Source organism: Triticum dicoccoides, chromosome 6B (assembly GCF_002162155.2).
Source record: "Triticum dicoccoides isolate Atlit2015 ecotype Zavitan chromosome 6B, WEW_v2.0, whole genome shotgun sequence".
NCBI lineage: Eukaryota > Viridiplantae > Streptophyta > Magnoliopsida > Poales > Poaceae > Triticum > Triticum dicoccoides.
The window spans coordinates 62,223,519-62,239,017 of record NC_041391.1 but is presented as its reverse complement, the minus strand read 5'-3'; the positions used below and the strand labels follow the sequence as shown (position 1 = coordinate 62,239,017).

The 15,499-nt window shown below is 48.1% G+C and overlaps 3 protein-coding genes across 3 annotated transcripts; all 3 read left to right on the top strand.

The window, feature by feature from the left end:
- The first annotated feature begins 2,073 nt into the window (after positions 1 to 2,073).
- On the top strand, positions 2,074 to 6,012 carry LOC119322438 (AUGMIN subunit 4-like). Its single transcript, XM_037595925.1, has 13 exons — positions 2,074 to 2,279; positions 2,344 to 2,391; positions 2,470 to 2,568; positions 2,790 to 3,143; positions 3,345 to 3,444; positions 3,549 to 3,594; positions 3,892 to 3,985; positions 4,106 to 4,177; positions 4,273 to 4,331; positions 4,571 to 4,639; positions 4,776 to 4,827; positions 5,587 to 5,664; positions 5,754 to 6,012. The coding sequence occupies exons 1-13, from the start codon at positions 2,130 to 2,132 to the stop codon at positions 5,817 to 5,819; spliced, it is 1,287 nt and encodes a 428-aa protein (XP_037451822.1). The 5' UTR covers positions 2,074 to 2,129; the 3' UTR covers positions 5,820 to 6,012.
- A 320-nt stretch (positions 6,013 to 6,332) lies between these two features.
- On the top strand, positions 6,333 to 8,860 carry LOC119322437 (probable acyl-activating enzyme 1, peroxisomal). The gene is made up of 2 exons (XM_037595924.1): positions 6,333 to 6,976; positions 7,243 to 8,860. The coding sequence occupies exons 1-2, from the start codon at positions 6,425 to 6,427 to the stop codon at positions 8,725 to 8,727; spliced, it is 2,037 nt and encodes a 678-aa protein (XP_037451821.1). The 5' UTR covers positions 6,333 to 6,424; the 3' UTR covers positions 8,728 to 8,860.
- A 2,333-nt stretch (positions 8,861 to 11,193) lies between these two features.
- LOC119322439 lies at positions 11,194 to 12,630 on the top strand. Its single transcript, XM_037595926.1, has 3 exons — positions 11,194 to 11,556; positions 11,660 to 11,863; positions 12,347 to 12,630. Exons 1-3 carry the CDS (start codon positions 11,528 to 11,530, stop codon positions 12,477 to 12,479), a joined length of 366 nt encoding a protein of 121 aa, XP_037451823.1. The 5' UTR covers positions 11,194 to 11,527; the 3' UTR covers positions 12,480 to 12,630.
- The last annotated feature ends 2,869 nt before the right edge of the window (positions 12,631 to 15,499 follow it).

Sequence of the window (15,499 nt, the reverse complement as noted above, 5' to 3'; positions counted from 1 at the left end):
AACGACATATTTGAGCTAAGTGGGGCTGAAAAAATAAGAGGCCGCTATGTGTATTCCTCATTATGCCTTTACTCGGGTGGTGGTAGGAGCACGGTCAGGCAGTATATCGTGAAGTCCCCGCAGTCACCCGGGTGCATCATGACCGCCAGAGAAAAGTTTTTAAATACAAATCTAATGATATACTGCCTATGACCACCACCTATATTTAATTGGTATAAAGTCTATAAATATATGAGTGGTTTGTAAAGCACCCAGACAGATTATAATACATGACATGATTACATCCTACGCCCACTATGAACCATACATGACATCATGATTACATCTTAAGCCCACTATTAACTGGGGAGGGTGGGAGGGTACTCATTCCAACCCGGAAAGTCAAACTCAAGAAACTCGAAATCGACCGATTTGTCAAGAAATTGTCTCATACACCTATGTAATGTCTTTATGTTCTTCACAGATTTTTATTCTTTGGTTGTCTTAACAGATCAATTTAGCCCTATGTATTCTAGCTTTGAGCGACACTTTCAAATAATTTTCATCTAGCAGAGAAAACAAAGGATTTAGTCTACACAACAACTTTGCATGATTGATTATTGCCTAGTGCGCAACTGGTTACTCCTAAAATCAAGACTGAAGATGGACAACATGGAGCCTAGAAAATCATACAGCGATTATTTTGGCTTTGGCGCGAGGTTGGGTCTCCTCTTCCAACCTTCGTCTTCTTCTCCAAATCGACAATTCATGCTTTGGATTATCGATGTTGGCGTCGTTTCGTGATAATGTTTGGTGACTTGCTAGACGGCAATTAAGGTGGCTTCGGCATTGAGCTAGGCTAACGGTGTGCCATCATCTTGTGCAGGTTGAAGACGAGAATGCATTTTCCTTGGGCTTATTTGTAACTTTTTTTTCATATGAATGTTCTTATAAGGCTTAGACTCAATTCAATATTCTGATTTCCGACCTACGCAAAAATAAACAAATAAGTATTCATGGAGTTCTTGTGTTAGGGCATCTACAATCCGCACCGATGTTCCTTGTCCAAATCTTGTTTGAAGAATAATGACTAATGAGAAAGAAAGTGAATCCAAGAGATAGTAAGACTCAATCTCTTAACCAAAGAGTCGGTTCAGTCGACCTTGTTACCTTTGCTAATAATTCTTGTAGAGTCGAAATAGAACACGACTTTTTATTTGTCGATTTCATGTGATAGTCTGGAAAATCAAGGACATCATCATGGCGTGACGTTGTTGTCAAGTGTTTACGTCATAACGCGACGGTGTCACTTTTTCATCGTATCATGCGTGCGCTGACCAGAAGCCGAAATCCAACGGTGCACAAGGAATCGTGTTGGAAAGTCCCCACAACAAACATGCGCTCTTTAAAATTACCGAAAATTGATAACTAGCACTGCCTCTATAAATGCCCTTAGGACCTGTTCGGATGTCTACTGGCTTCCAACTTTCCGAGAAGCCCGCGAGAAGCCAGCCGAACGGAAGCGCTCCGAGAATCTGGCTCCTGGAGAACGAGCAGCAGGCAGTGCAATTTTTGGGAGCAGCCCCAGCCCAGCTTCGAAAAAACGAGAAGTATAAATTGTAGGAAATTGCACTCGATTGCCCTCTCGAAGCGGACGCTCGAACCGTTTTCTCTCGTGACCGACCCTCGAACCGTTTTCTCCCGCGAGAAGCCAGCTCGCCCTGACGAACGCAAGAAGCCAACAGGCCAGCTCCCGCGAGAAGCCACCAGGCCCAGCTCCCGCGAGAAGCTGGCTCGTTTCGGAAGCTGGAGAGCTTCCAAACGGGCTCTTAGTATCCCACACACGTCTGGCTTAGAAAATATGTCGTGATATTTGATTCCATGTTTCCTATCATTCATGTGTTTTCGTATTTCTAGTGCTAGCACTAGCATTCCTGCCTGCATAGACATCTCGCAGCAGCGCCTCTGAAATTCAAAATTGAACCCATTTCGTGATAAGCCGGCCGGCCGGCCGGCCGCAACCCCGGTCGATCTCGTCCGTCCCTGTCCGATCCAACGGCTGCGGGCTTCCTCGACCTGACGAATCCACCAGCCATTCCCACCAGTTCGAATCCAACTCGTGGAAGCCTCCGCCGGAGCTGCCGCCCGCGATGTCCAAGGCCGCCGCAGCCGCCGCAGCGGCGGCGTCCCTCCCGCCACCGCCGCCCGAGGTGGCCCACCTGGTGGAGCAGCTCCAGCGCCATCACCTCGCCCCGGACGCCTCCCTCCTCTCCAGCTCCGCCCACTCCGACCTCCTCCAGGTACGTCGCGCCGGCACCACCCACCTCTCTCTCGCACCGCTGATCCCGTGTTCTGCACCTGCAGGCGCGCGAGGAGGTCGCGGCGGAGCGCGCCCGCTACCTCGAGGCCCTGGTGAGTTTTGCCCCCCGCCCGCTCGCCCGATCTAGAATTCGCGCGGTTCTGATCAGATCTGATAAGACTATTCCGTAGGCGGTGTACGCGGAGGCGATGGCCATGGTGGAGGAGTACCAGCACGCGACCGCCGCGGGCAGCGCCGGTGCCGCCAAGAAGCTCAACTGCTCCCCGGAGGTAGGTTCAGCTTCTCCCAGTCTCTGAAAATGTTCGCACCTGTCCGGTGATTCGTGCAGATAGGGCTAGGAAATGTGGATCGAACTGGTTAAAGAAGTACAGTAGGAAATGTTTTCTGCTTATCTGATCAATTTGGGTGGTGATCCAGAAATTACCTGGCAAAAATAAATAAAAATGGAACGTGGTGGTTTAGCGTACTTACTTTGCTGGGAATGATTCAGGTCTACGAGTCCTTGGAGCACCATTTGGCGGTCGCCGAGGCGGCCCAGAGGTTGAGGCTCCCACTGCTCTCGCAGGACGGGGAGGTGCATGAGGAGGAGATAGAAAAGCTGAGCACCTTGTCAAGGGTTTCATTTGACAGTACCGTAACAAGTGCCACGCCAAGCTCAACCTCAATCTCGACTAACTACAATAACTATGGCAGCACCGGTAGTGCGTTGACTGCTGCCGCTGCCGCTGGTGGTGGTGGTTCGGAGCTGGTTGAGCCCGGGGCAGGTGGTGTTCCTGATCGCTTTCTTGGGATAACATCAGATTATCTCTACCAGGTGCAGCAACAGCAGCCAGCCATGACTGTGGTATGTAAAATCCTTGAAGCTCTCGCAGTCTAAGTTATTTTCTGAACTATCACCAAGTGATTTCACAATTTGTTTAAGTGTTGTGTAATTCATGTATGCTCTTCGTGGAATTGTGAAACTGTTAGTGCTTAGTTTGGAAAGTGAAAGAAATACATTGTGGTTTTAAGTTTGAAAGAATCCACCCGTGATTTGACATTGCAGGACATGGTCGAGTATCAGAGATCTGTGGCAAGAGAGATTGAGGCTCGGTTAGAAGCTAAGTGTGACGCTTTAGCTGATCTTTTTGCAATGGATGAAAGGGGTCAGTTACTGATGAAATACTGAATCTCATGGACGTTCAGATATCGGTTTTTATGATCTATAAGTTTTGACCTTCTCTTATCATAACATTTGAATATGTTGCAGATTCGTCATCCATCAATCAGATTTCAAGTGCCAGGCTTCCAGAAAGGTGATTATCTTCCCATCTTATTCTCTCTTATGATTGTTGTTTTACACAACCAAGTTTTCTTTGGCCAGGTGTAATTTCTGAAGAAACTATCATCGGTTTTCTTGTAACATCTTACATCGATTTTTAGACCTTTTTTTATAGTACTGGTGTCATCTCTTCTCTTTGGACAGCCCCATCATTTATATAGTTAACTTCTTGGTGACAATGCCCAGTTGTTCACCTTTCTTGTTTGGAATTAAAGATTAACTGGGAGTTCCTTATAGACACCTATCTTAGTTCCCTTTTCTCCTTGGGCAGGGTGAAATTAATTATCGAAGGAATAGAAAAGGAAGAGTCCCTTCTACTGGAGGATCTTGCTTCGATGGACAGGAAATTTGCTGAGCACTATAATGTGAGTCTTCATAGGTAGACAAATTTCTTAAACATAACTCTGGTGGCTAGTCCATTTTATTTAATGCAAATTCATTCGCTGAAATCTGTCAAAATATTTGTGGCTGTTCAAACTTCCAAGGTCCTGGAGCAAATTCTTGCTGTACTTATACAGTTTGTTAAAGACAAGAAGTTAGAACACCAGCACCAATATGTAAGGCTTTTTCATGCTCCTTTTATACTGGTACTTATTAATGGGGTTATTACTATTTCTTGACGTCTGTTGGCTTTCTATGTATGGCCTAACAGGATGATGTGAAGAAGACCTGGCTTATTAAAAGATGCCGTACTATGAATGCTAAACTAAGGTTGGCACCTGACTTGTCGGCACCTTAATGTTTGACTAGTGTGTAACTTTTCAGTTTTCAGTAAGCTGATATTAATCTGTATCGCGTTAAGCATAATTGAACAGCATGATATAAGCTCTTGCTAGAAAAAACCCATTGAGCTTTGAATCTCTCTGCCTTTATGTATTTTTTTCTATAATCAGTGATAGGTTCAGAAGACTGAATGAACTGTATTTTTTTTTCTTTCCTTTGTGTTCTAGCTACCTGGAGCACCATCTCTTGCGTGACACCTACACGAAGGAAACAGTACCTGCATTGCATAGAATCAGGTACATCCAACTTAATGTATCTTTAAACTAATCTTATCATTGAGGGAAGCAGCACTTATTATTTCTAACATGGAAAATGTGTAGGTTTTTTCTCTGTAGTAAGCAACCACCTTATCCGATTTACTGTTTATTGCAGGAAATATCTTGTGGAGGCAACGAAAGAAGCATCCAATTCCTATAATGAAGCGGTATGATACAACACCTTACTCTCTGTTGCCTTTCAAATGTTTGGTTATTGGTAGCAAACATCATTCGTCAATGAATCCCTTTCATATTTGCACAATGTTGTTCGAAAGGTTTTAGCTATGATTGTTTTTTATTTAGGCTAATGGATGGTTAGCTCATAGCTTCTTGCAATAATGGTATAGTGCGGTCGTTGTCACTGATATATCACTGGTTAAAATCCAGCAAGTCTAGCGTACTTCCTGTTATGTTATACGAGTAACTCATTTAGCCATGTGAGTGAAACCTCGGAGCCTGTTCACACACCTTCAGTAAATCTCGACGTAAGCTCACAAAGAGCATGGGAGTTACAAGAGGCAATATTAGCAGCTGCTTTCGAGCATGTCAGAGGGGCTAGTGGCCAAGGAACATCTATCAGTGTCCATCCTGTGGGAAATTGAATGCTGTGTGTCCTTGTAAGTCGTGTGAAGGTAAGAGCTAGGCGTCCTGTAGTAGTATCATGTGATCAGTCAGTGTTGAGTTTCTTGGGGTGCACGAACTCTGACAAGTTTAGTTCACCCTACCTAATATCCAGAGATGTGAAATGCTTAGAGGATGTATACTGTTGTACAGTCATCAGCTTTATCTGTGTGTTTAGACTTGAGAGAAATAAAGTATGGCATCTCGGAGAATTTAGGATCCACTTAATCCGATAAGAAGACCATCTTCCAGTGTTCACTTTTATTCGTCTAACGGTCATGTTTGGTGTTTGATCCCCATGTCAGGTCTCACGTCTCCGCGAGTACCAAGGCGTAGACCCGCACTTCGACGTGATTGCGAGGCAGTACCATGAGATCGTGAAGGTAATGCTGTTTCATTTCCATCGCCGTTAAGTACCGTATGCAGCGCGCTCGATGGACCTTTTCGCTGACCTGATGATCCCGAACCCTAGAAATTGGAGGGCATGCAGTGGACGATCCACCAGGTGGAGATGGATCTGAAGCCGGCCTCGTCATGATCTGCCAGGTGCCTGAATCCCGTTGCCCCGGGAGAAGAGAAGCCCGTTGTTTGTTGCTAACTGTTGAGCGTAATTTCGCGGCGCTCAGAGTATATATATGGCGCTGCTGGTGGTTTCTGTTTGTTTACACACGGCGTTTTCCTTTTGCATTCATATTCCAGATATTGAGGAGAAGTGATGCGTGAATGAACCACACTGGTCGTGCCATTCGAGCTTCATATCGAGCTTTCCGTGTAAGTATTTATCATGCGTATGGTTGCAGTGCAGCTTGCTGGATTCAGAAGGCACCACGCCTTCCTTGGCTGCTTCTTTCGTTCGTTGTCGCCGCTGTACAGGAAGCGAGCCGCATCAAGCAAAACGCGAAAAGAGTGGAGAGGAAACACGAGAGCACGCGTTGCGGTTTTCTCGTTGGTTGGAAGTTGCAACCAGGCCGGGTCAGATGGATGATCACTGACCGTCTGTCCTATTTAAGCCCGCACATGGCCGGGACGCCGCCGCCCTGCACCGGCCCCTCTTCTCCCGCGACGAGCGATGATGGATACTACTATACTACAGATCCAAATAGAGCAGTAATACTACGTTCCTTTTAGGGTTGCGTCTGACAAATGGCTTTGCCACTTCGAGGTGGCCGCCTGCTGTTGGAACTGTTTCATTTCACAAGACTTTTGGTTCTGTCATCGCTCCTCCGTCGATCCTTGTCACGATGGGCGGCGGGGTCCGCACGGGCCAGCCGTTTTCCGTGCAGATACGACAAGATGACGCTGACGGTGAGTGCGGCAGCACGCACGCACGCACGCTCTGCTCCACTCGATATGAGCATCAGCGGCAGTATTGTATTCGCCTCACCGAAGCCCAAAACCAAAAACAAACCCACCACGAGCCCCACGAGCCTCCCTCCCTGCTCACGAACCTCGCCGTGTGCTAGCTCGCCGCCGACGGGCCGGGAGACGATGGAGGGCGCCGTGCTCTGCGCCGCCAACCACGCGCCGCTCACGCCCCTCTCCTTCCTTGAGCGGTCCGCGCTCGTCTACCCGGACCGCCCCGCCGTCGTGGCCGCCGCCGGAGACGCGCCGCCCAGGACGTGGCGGGAGACCCGGGCCCGCTGCCTCCGCCTCGCCGCCGCGCTCGCCGGCCTCGGCGTCCAGCGCCGCCAATTGGTAAGTAAGATCCAGACAGACCAGACACCGCCGCTGGCAATCAGCCAACTCCGTTGTCCTTAGCATGAAAAACTCTTGCTCATCCCCTGCTCTCCGTCGTCATCGCAACAGTCAACCGTACTTTGATTTTTTCCTCCAAAAATCGTCATCTTTCGCGCGACCTGCTGAAAAATCCTTCTTGCCGGGACCGATTCGTCCCGGACCGGTTCTGATTCGCTGCGATCGAATGGTTCTGACCGGCTGTGCCTTGTGCCGTTTGATGGCAGGTCGCCGTGTTCGCGCAGAACGTCCCGGCGATGTGCGAGCTGCACTTCGCCGTGCCCATGGCAGGGGCCGTCATCTGCGCGCTCAACTCGCGCCTCGACGCCGCCATGGCCTCCGTCCTGCTGCGCCACTCGGAGGCCAGGGTCCTCTTCGTCGACGCCGCGCTGCTCGGCGTCGCGCGGGAGGCCCTCCGCCTCCTGTCCGACGCCGGCGCCACGCCCCCCGCCGTCGTCCTCATCAGAGAGCTGCTCGACGGCTGCGACGACGGATCAACATCTTCTTTTTCTGGTGCGACGGGTACCGTGTACGAGTACGAGGCTCTGGTGAGCGGGGGCGGGTCGCCGGAGTTCGCGGTCCGGTGGCCGGAGGACGAGAACGAGCCGATCGCGCTCAACTACACGTCGGGGACGACGTCGCGGCCCAAGGGCGTGATCTACACCCACCGCGGCGCCTACCTCAACAGCCTCGCCTCGGTGCTGCTCAACGACATGCCGTCCATGCCGGTGTACCTCTGGACGGTTCCCATGTTCCACTGCAACGGCTGGTGCATGGCGTGGGGCGTGGCGGCGCAGGGCGGCACCAACGTCTGCCTCCGCAAGGTCACCGGCGCGGCCATCTTCGACGCCGTCTCCCGGCACGGGGTCACCCACATGGGCGGCGCGCCGACGGTGCTGGGCATGATCGTGCACGCCGCGCCGGAGGAGAGGCGGCCGCTGCCGGCGGGGAGGAAGGTGGCCGTGATGACCGGCGGCGCGCCCCCGCCGCCGGCCGTGCTGTTCCGGATGGAGGAGCTGGGGTTCCTGGTGATCCACTCGTACGGGCTGACGGAGACGTACGGCCCGGCCACGGTGTGCACGTGGAAGCCCGAGTGGGACGCGCTGCCGGCGGACGAGCGGGCGGCGATCAAGTCGCGGCAGGGGCTGCACCACCTGGGCCTGGAGGTGGACGTCAAGGACCCCGCCACCATGCGCAGCGTGCCCGCCGACGGGGCCACGATGGGGGAGGTGATGTTCCGGGGCAACACGGTGATGAGCGGGTACTACAAGGACGCGGCCGCCACGGCGGAGGCGCTCGCCGGCGGGTGGTTCCGGTCGGGCGACCTGGCGGTGCGGGTCCCCGGGGACGGGTACGTGAAGATCAGGGACCGGTCCAAGGACATCATCATCTCCGGCGGGGAGAACATCAGCACCATCGAGGTGGAGGCGGCGCTGTTCGCGCACCCGGCCGTGGCGGAGGCGGCCGTCGTGGGCCGGCCGGACGAGCACTGGGGCGAGACGCCGTGCGCGTTCGTCGTGGCCAAGAAGGGGGAGAGGGTGGAGCCGGAGGAGGTGGTGGCGTTCTGCCGGGGCAGGCTGCCGCGGTACATGGCGCCGAGGACGGTGGTGGTGGTGGAGGAGCTGCCCAAGACGGCGACAGGCAAGGTGCAGAAGTTCGCGCTCCGGGACAAGGCCAAGGCCATGGGCAGCCTCTCCACCAGCAAGCTCTGAATTCACTACTCCCCTAATCTGTTCTATGGTGATTGCAATCCTTGTTTGGTTTGGAATAATTGGAGTGAATCACAAAATAATGATTTTGAGATCGCTGACAATCCGTGTTCGACAAACATGTTTGTACAATTGACATTGTACGAAGAAAAATAAAAAAAATAAATGCTATGCTATTTACAAATAAAATTAAAAATAACAACTTAAGGAATTTTGTTATCCAAACATTCATGGCAACTTTTTTGGATTGGTGATGGGTGCATGGCAAAAGCGAGGGATTTTGGTATTTTAAAAAATGTCAAATTTTGTTATATAAAAGAACACGGAAATATTTAGAAAAATGTAAGATTTGCATGATACATGAAGTGAATTTTCTATGGTACATTAAAAAAGAAGTTTGCCAATGTCCAATTTTTTTCCATGGTCCTGGAAAGAAAAGAAGTTTGTCATGGTTCGTGAATTAAAAATTGCCAGGGTGCATAAATGTGTATTTGCCATGCCTCAATAACTATGATTAACATGCTCCATAAACTAATTTGTCATGGGTTCATAGAAAACAAAATTTGCCATGTTGCAAAAAATGAAGTTGCCACGTTCTAATTAATAAAATTGCCATAGTATGAATAATAAGAATTGCCATGATACCTACAAAAAAAATATCATGGTCTAATTTTTTTTGCCATGCCTAGTTAATGCATGTTTTCCATGGTCTTAATAGTGAAATTGTCATTCTACCTGCAAAATCTACATTTTGCTATGGTGCACAAAGTGAAAAGATTGCCATGATCCATATACAAATTGGATTTGTCATGATAAAAAGACTAAATTTTTCATGGTCCATAAGAAACGGAATTTTCAAGCACCCTTGTTACACTAACAAGAGAATCTGCAGGAAAAAAAAGTCAAAACTTTTGAAGTTTATTTTCTACTTCATTTATTTTAGGGGTTGGGGGAGCATATGCACCCAGAGCTAAAATAGCCACCCCGTTGTGGGAAAATACACAGGAGATCCTGCGTGCTCCACACCCCTATAGAGTATTAAACGTAAAAAATACCAAAAAAACTAAAATTTGGGGTTATCAAACCTAGGGTCTTAATCTACTCCCGTGGAAGTTTCGTGAAAAAATATATCAGGAAACATATTCATGGGGGAGGAAATATTGTCTGAATAAAAATCCATCCAAACGGTTTTTTCTATACATAGAACTTTTTGTCCTTTTTGCCACGGATATCTTTTCTCATATTTTTTCACAATTTCATATTGGACTAGATTGGGGACCCAGGTTTGATATCCCAAAATCTCAGATTTTCTTAATTTCTCGGTATTTTTAAAAATTTAATGTTGGTATAGGGTTGTGGAGCACCGGGTCCTACAAATCCGCTTCCCCACATTGTGTTCAATCTTTGTCAAGCGTAGTAACCAAATGCTCCCGAGCGAACCAACCTGTGGTTGGATGGTTAGAGGGACATTGGTATTCCCATCCCATCTGGGTTCAAGTCCGGGTGCTAGCATTATTCCTGCATTTATTTCAGGATTTCTGGCGATGCATTTTCAGTGAGAGGAGACGTTTCCGTCGACGATGAGGCGCCTATGGTGACTTCGTAATTCCCAAGATGATATTTTTTCGATAAAAGGTGCTTTATTAGTTAAAAGATTTAAGCATTATACCCGGCATATGCATACTAAAATGTACATAGCCAAAATAAGTCTACACACAGAACAAAAAACTAAAAAAGACGAAATACTAAGAAATATCTAGTGTTTGTATAACGCCTAAGACGTAGGGGGGCCAATCATGAGATCATGTTGCCACCCATGTTGGGTAAAATAACCCTCATCGTAGCCTCCAAATCGTGTACAGACCTCCATAACGAGGCCGCAATTCTCCATACGCTGAAGAGACGACCATAAACGAAGCGTCCCAGTACATCTATAGATAACCTGCATAAGAGATGTACTTTTCCGGTTAAAAACCTTAACATTTCTACATAGAAGCGACCAAATAACGGCGAGCGCTCCCGCTCCCGCCATGATAAGAGAACTTGTGTTCAATCCCATGTAACCAGTTGCAAAATATATTAGAAACGCTACAAGGAGGGTACAAGCCAGAAGCTATTTGGATGACTGACCATATAGAACGAGCCAATTTACATTGAAAGAACACATTACGTATTTCCATGTCAATTCCTCTTAACAAGGTTATCTTTAGTAAGAATGACTCTACGACAAGATACCATGTAAAGATTTTATTCTTAAGAGGTATTTTCATCTTCCAGATCTTCTTATTATTATCAACTGCACATTGAATTGGAGCAAGGCTCTGTACATGGACTCCACTGAGAATTGACCATTCCCTTGTAGGTTCCAACGAAATTCATCGGAACCTTGTGACAATTGCAGTGTGGATAACCGCTGGAGCAGGATGTTTCATGATTGGAGTCTAGGTCCAATTAAACGAACGCGGAGGAATTGATCACGAGCACACAGGCTCTCGGAATCTGTCCCGCCGAATATAGCTTCGTGATTCGTTTTGTCGGACAGATGTGGCCGGTGTCAGGAGCATCAGACAGCGTGGAAATGAGAAGGAAAATGAGAAAAATCTCCTGGACGGTGGACCTTAAGTGCGTGGCTATTCGAGGCCGTCGAGAACGGGCGTCAGAGCCGTGGCTCGAGACATGAGCGAATTTCTGGTCCGTGATTCAAGCGTGCTAACGACGTCATTGTGGTGCAGTAAATGCAAAAGAGCGGCTCAGCGGCGGCGGCTCCATCCCTTAGGGTTGCGGTGACGCGGCTCCGGCGGCCATGGAGTTCTTGCTGCAGCCGGTCAACAGGTGCGACTCTTGCCCCTTGTGTCTGCTTCGTCGGCCCTAGATTGATTTGGGATTGTAATTCGTGCAAGATCTGAATTTTCCTGTCGTGGGTGTGTTCGTGCAGTAGAACGCTGATAGAGGAAGTGAATGACAGCGACATACCAATGGAGCCTCTTCGCTATCCTGTTCTGTCGATGCCGGCCGGGGAGTTGCCGACGGCGAGTGTATCAAGTGCAGAGCGCTCATCTGCTCGGCGACTGCTGTGGGAACAGGCGAGGGTGCAGACCGGCCACAAGCATCTGAGCACTCACCCAGGATGGAGACGAAGGTATGGTCGCCTGCCACGCCCTGTAGACATTAGCTAAATTTGTACTCCCTCTTTAAACTAATATAAGAGCTTTTAGAATACTAAAATAGTGATCTAAACGCTCTTATATTAATTTACAGAGGTAGTACTAGATTAGTACAGTTGTTGAAACTGGATTCAGCACGCGGATGCAGGTTGTTTCTTGTATGGACTGAATAAGTAGTCATGTTTGCTGTCAGTGAACCCTTTGAGTAAACTAGTTCAGATAAGTGAAAACAGAGCAGGCAGTTTATGGGGGGAGGTGTACGAGAGTGTGGTGGCATGAAGCGAGGACATGGAATGGCTGCACGATTATCTGCTGAATAAAGATATGGCGTATAAAGAAAATGTGTTTGTAAACTGTATGCATAAAAATGGGATGAATTCTGTTAGAGTAAGCTGCTATTAATGGGTCATATGTGAATCTAATTACAAATGCATTTTTGCACGATTCGTCGGGGACAGGGTCACAGTCAGACAACCTGCCCTGATCGCGGGGACGTGCCAAAACAGCCTCGTAAGCCAGGAAGATGTAAAAATTGTGACGTTGAAGGGCATCGTCAGAACAACTGCCACAAATCGGCTGAGCTTAGACTGAAGAGTTGATCTGATTAATTACTTGTTATGTTGAGCTGCACCACATGAAAAAAATTGAAGCTGTGTTGTACCTGAATACTTATAAGTTGTGTTGTTTTAGAATAAACTGAGCTTGTTTGTAAATCGTCTGGATGTCAATTCGTTGTGCTTTGTTTGAGGATCTCCATACTGAACTACTTCGTACTTACTGTCTGCTGTTTATGCCCGTGGCTGTAGGATTAAAATCTTTTGTGTGGATCCCCTGCCTGCATGAATTTCGATTGGTGCTTCATGAAATGTTCAGATATAAAACGCCGGACAAAGTTGCCAAATCCTTCTGTGTGACCTTGCGATTCAAATTTTGAATCGCACAGGCGCAACTGTGACCATCAGGAACAAGCTTGAGGGAGGAGGTGATATGGATCGATTTGGTTTCTTCATCAGTGGATCTGAAGAGGCGGGGTGCTGTCGTTAGAGGTAAGTCTGACTTCAGTCTTGCCAGCTTACACCTCTACCTCTTTATCTTTAGACGCCCATGATTTGCACATCTCAGGCAGATGGAGCTTCAGAGGCGTCAGTGAATCAATGGGCACAGTCTCAGCCAAGCTGAGTCTAAATCTTCAGTGGTTTCATCCCTGTCAGATAATTAAGGGCCACGCATGAGTTCGCTTCCACCTGTTAATGATGAGATAGTCTAGCTGATTGGCGGTCGTACATGCATTGTTATGTTAGGGCGTTGGGATTATTAAATAAATAAATACGGCTTGCATGCATGGATTTATTAAGGGAAAAGCGTTGTTGCCCACTCAACGACTTGTCCTACTGTAGCATGCATGCATGCACAAATTAGACCGTGTGAACACATAGGATGTTCACTGTTCATGCAAGGCGCCGGCGTTAGTCTAGAATCTGTGTCGAGGCGGCTCATATCGTCTGCCTCCTCCTGATCCGCGTCGGGCATGCGTGAGCGTGACGGGGTAACAAGAGGTGCATTCGACTAGTGGGCCATGGGCCGTGATAAAAAATCAAGTACTTAAATTGGAGCTAGACCCATACGTCCGACGGTGTGCATCATGAGAGAATCATGCCAAGTCCTCCCAAACTTTTCACTTGGCACTTTTGTCTCGGCAAATTTGGAGCTTATTGAATGATCCCTCCTCTCTTAGTGCACAAATCCTTAAAGCATCATATTTCCCACAATGTTCAGTCCTTGAAGCTCAACTAGGTCCGCATCCTTCTCAGGTGTGGCGATCTATACTTGATGGGAGAGATATTATCATCCAAGGAGCTATCCGGCGTATTGGCGATGGAACTACTACGAATATATGGCAACATAGTTGGATCCCAAGGCACAGAATGATGAAGCCGGTGGCCTCTTTGGTTGCTGACCCGCCGCAACTGGTTTCTGATCTGATTGATCATTACCAGAGCTGCGTGGCGAGAGGACTTGCTTAGACAAGTGTTCATACCTATTGATGTGGAGGCAATCTTGCAAATCCCGCTCTGTACACGGCATGTGGACGATTTCTGGGCATGGAATGATGATCCAAGGGGGCGTTTTTCTGTATGGTCAGCCTATAAGATGATTGTCAAGATCAAGATCGGGCGCGAGGCATGGCCGGAGGAAAGGCAGGATCCTTCCAACTCTGAACATGAGATGAGGGGGTGGAACTCGCTATGGTACATGCCAGTGCCACCGAAACTGCGATTTTTCACCTGGCGATTGGCGCAACACTCACTCCCTACGGGAGATGTCCTAAACCATCGCAATATGGCCACTACGAGTGCTTGCTCCCTCTGTGGAGGGCAGGATAGTTGGCGACATTCCTTGCTAGAATGTAATGTGTCTAGGTGTGTATGGGCACTTTCAGAAGCCGAGATGGTCGAGCACATGTTGGCAACTTCGAAACCTGACGCACGGCTATGGCTGTTTGCTATGAATGAGTCTCTTTCACCGGAGCAATTTCAGTTGATGGTTGTTACTTTATGGGCGATTTGGAGTGCGAGGAGGAAAGCTATACATGAAGATATATACCAGACTCCGTTTGCCACTGACAACTTCATCAAAGTTTACTTACCAGATATAGAGTTTTTGAAGAAGAAGGAGGAAGCACATGGGGTAGCAGTACCACGACCCCGTATGTGGATTCAGCCACCAACAAATTACCACAAACTCAATGTGGACGCGGCCGTGTCACGCTCGGGCACGTTTGGCGCTGTTGGTGTGGTTTGCAGGGATGAGAGGGGTTTGTTCATGGGAGCGTCGGCTCTCGTTTTCAGGGGACTGCACAACCCACAGGTGCTAGAAGCACTAGCTGTTCAGGAGGCATTAGCACTTTCAGAAGATCTCTATATCAACCATTTGCTGGTGGCCTCTGATTGCAAGGTGGTGGTAGATGCAATCAGGCAGGGAAGCTCAGCAGATTTTAGAGCCATTGTCGAAGAAATCAAGGCTAGAGCAACAAACTTTACTTCATGTTCGTTTACTCATGAGTATAGGACCTCCAATACGGAGGCCCATAATCTCGCAAAGCATGCATTATCTTTAGGGTTTGGCCGACACACCTGGCTAGGCCAACCCGGCGATCTTCTTTTTGTACCTATGAACATTATGATTCAGTAATAAAGCTTTGCGAGATTCTCAAAAAAAATGAGAGAATCATGCGGTACAGATAACAGGATCACTGCTGCTCGGGATCACAATAGTACTTTCGCAATTAAATCTCTTCTGAACATCACATTTGACGGAAATGGTTCCATAACCGTGGCAATAGTATCACCGTTGTGGCGCACAATATTATACAGAGCTGAATATTGTTCCCGGAGTGAAGCATCAACACCCGCTAATCGCATTTTTGCGTGCGTCCCTATTTTTTTTTTGAAAGATCCAGCATCTTGCTGGCTTTTCATTTGATTTAACAGGAGAGGGTGACAAAAAAAGTGTTCTTCTCACTGGTCACGAGAGAACCAGGAGAGCGGCGAGGCCATCAACAGACTGATGCTGCTGCAATCATCTCTGAAGAGAAAAACAGAGACAAAAAG

What these genes read in the sequence shown, in the direction of transcription:
- LOC119322437 (XM_037595924.1), top strand. Translation starts at nt 6,425, where the DNA reads ATGGCTTTGCCACTTCGAGGTGGCCGCCTGCTGTTGGAACTGTTTCAT. An exon ending in GCGTCCAGCGCCGCCAATTG is followed by an intron (nt 6,977 to 7,242) that starts GTAAGTAAGATC and finishes GTTTGATGGCAG; the next exon opens with GTCGCCGTGTTCGCGCAGAA.
- LOC119322439 (XM_037595926.1), top strand. Translation starts at nt 11,528, where the DNA reads ATGGAGTTCTTGCTGCAGCCGGTCAACAG. An exon ending in TTGCTGCAGCCGGTCAACAG is followed by an intron (nt 11,557 to 11,659) that starts GTGCGACTCTTG and finishes GTGTTCGTGCAG; the next exon opens with TAGAACGCTGATAGAGGAAG. An exon ending in CACCCAGGATGGAGACGAAG is followed by an intron (nt 11,864 to 12,346) that starts GTATGGTCGCCT and finishes CGTCGGGGACAG; the next exon opens with GGTCACAGTCAGACAACCTG.
- LOC119322438 (XM_037595925.1), top strand. Translation starts at nt 2,130, where the DNA reads ATGTCCAAGGCCGCCGCAGCCGCCGCAGCGGCGGCGTCCCTCCCGCCA. An exon ending in CCCACTCCGACCTCCTCCAG is followed by an intron (nt 2,280 to 2,343) that starts GTACGTCGCGCC and finishes CTGCACCTGCAG; the next exon opens with GCGCGCGAGGAGGTCGCGGC. An exon ending in AGCTCAACTGCTCCCCGGAG is followed by an intron (nt 2,569 to 2,789) that starts GTAGGTTCAGCT and finishes GGAATGATTCAG; the next exon opens with GTCTACGAGTCCTTGGAGCA.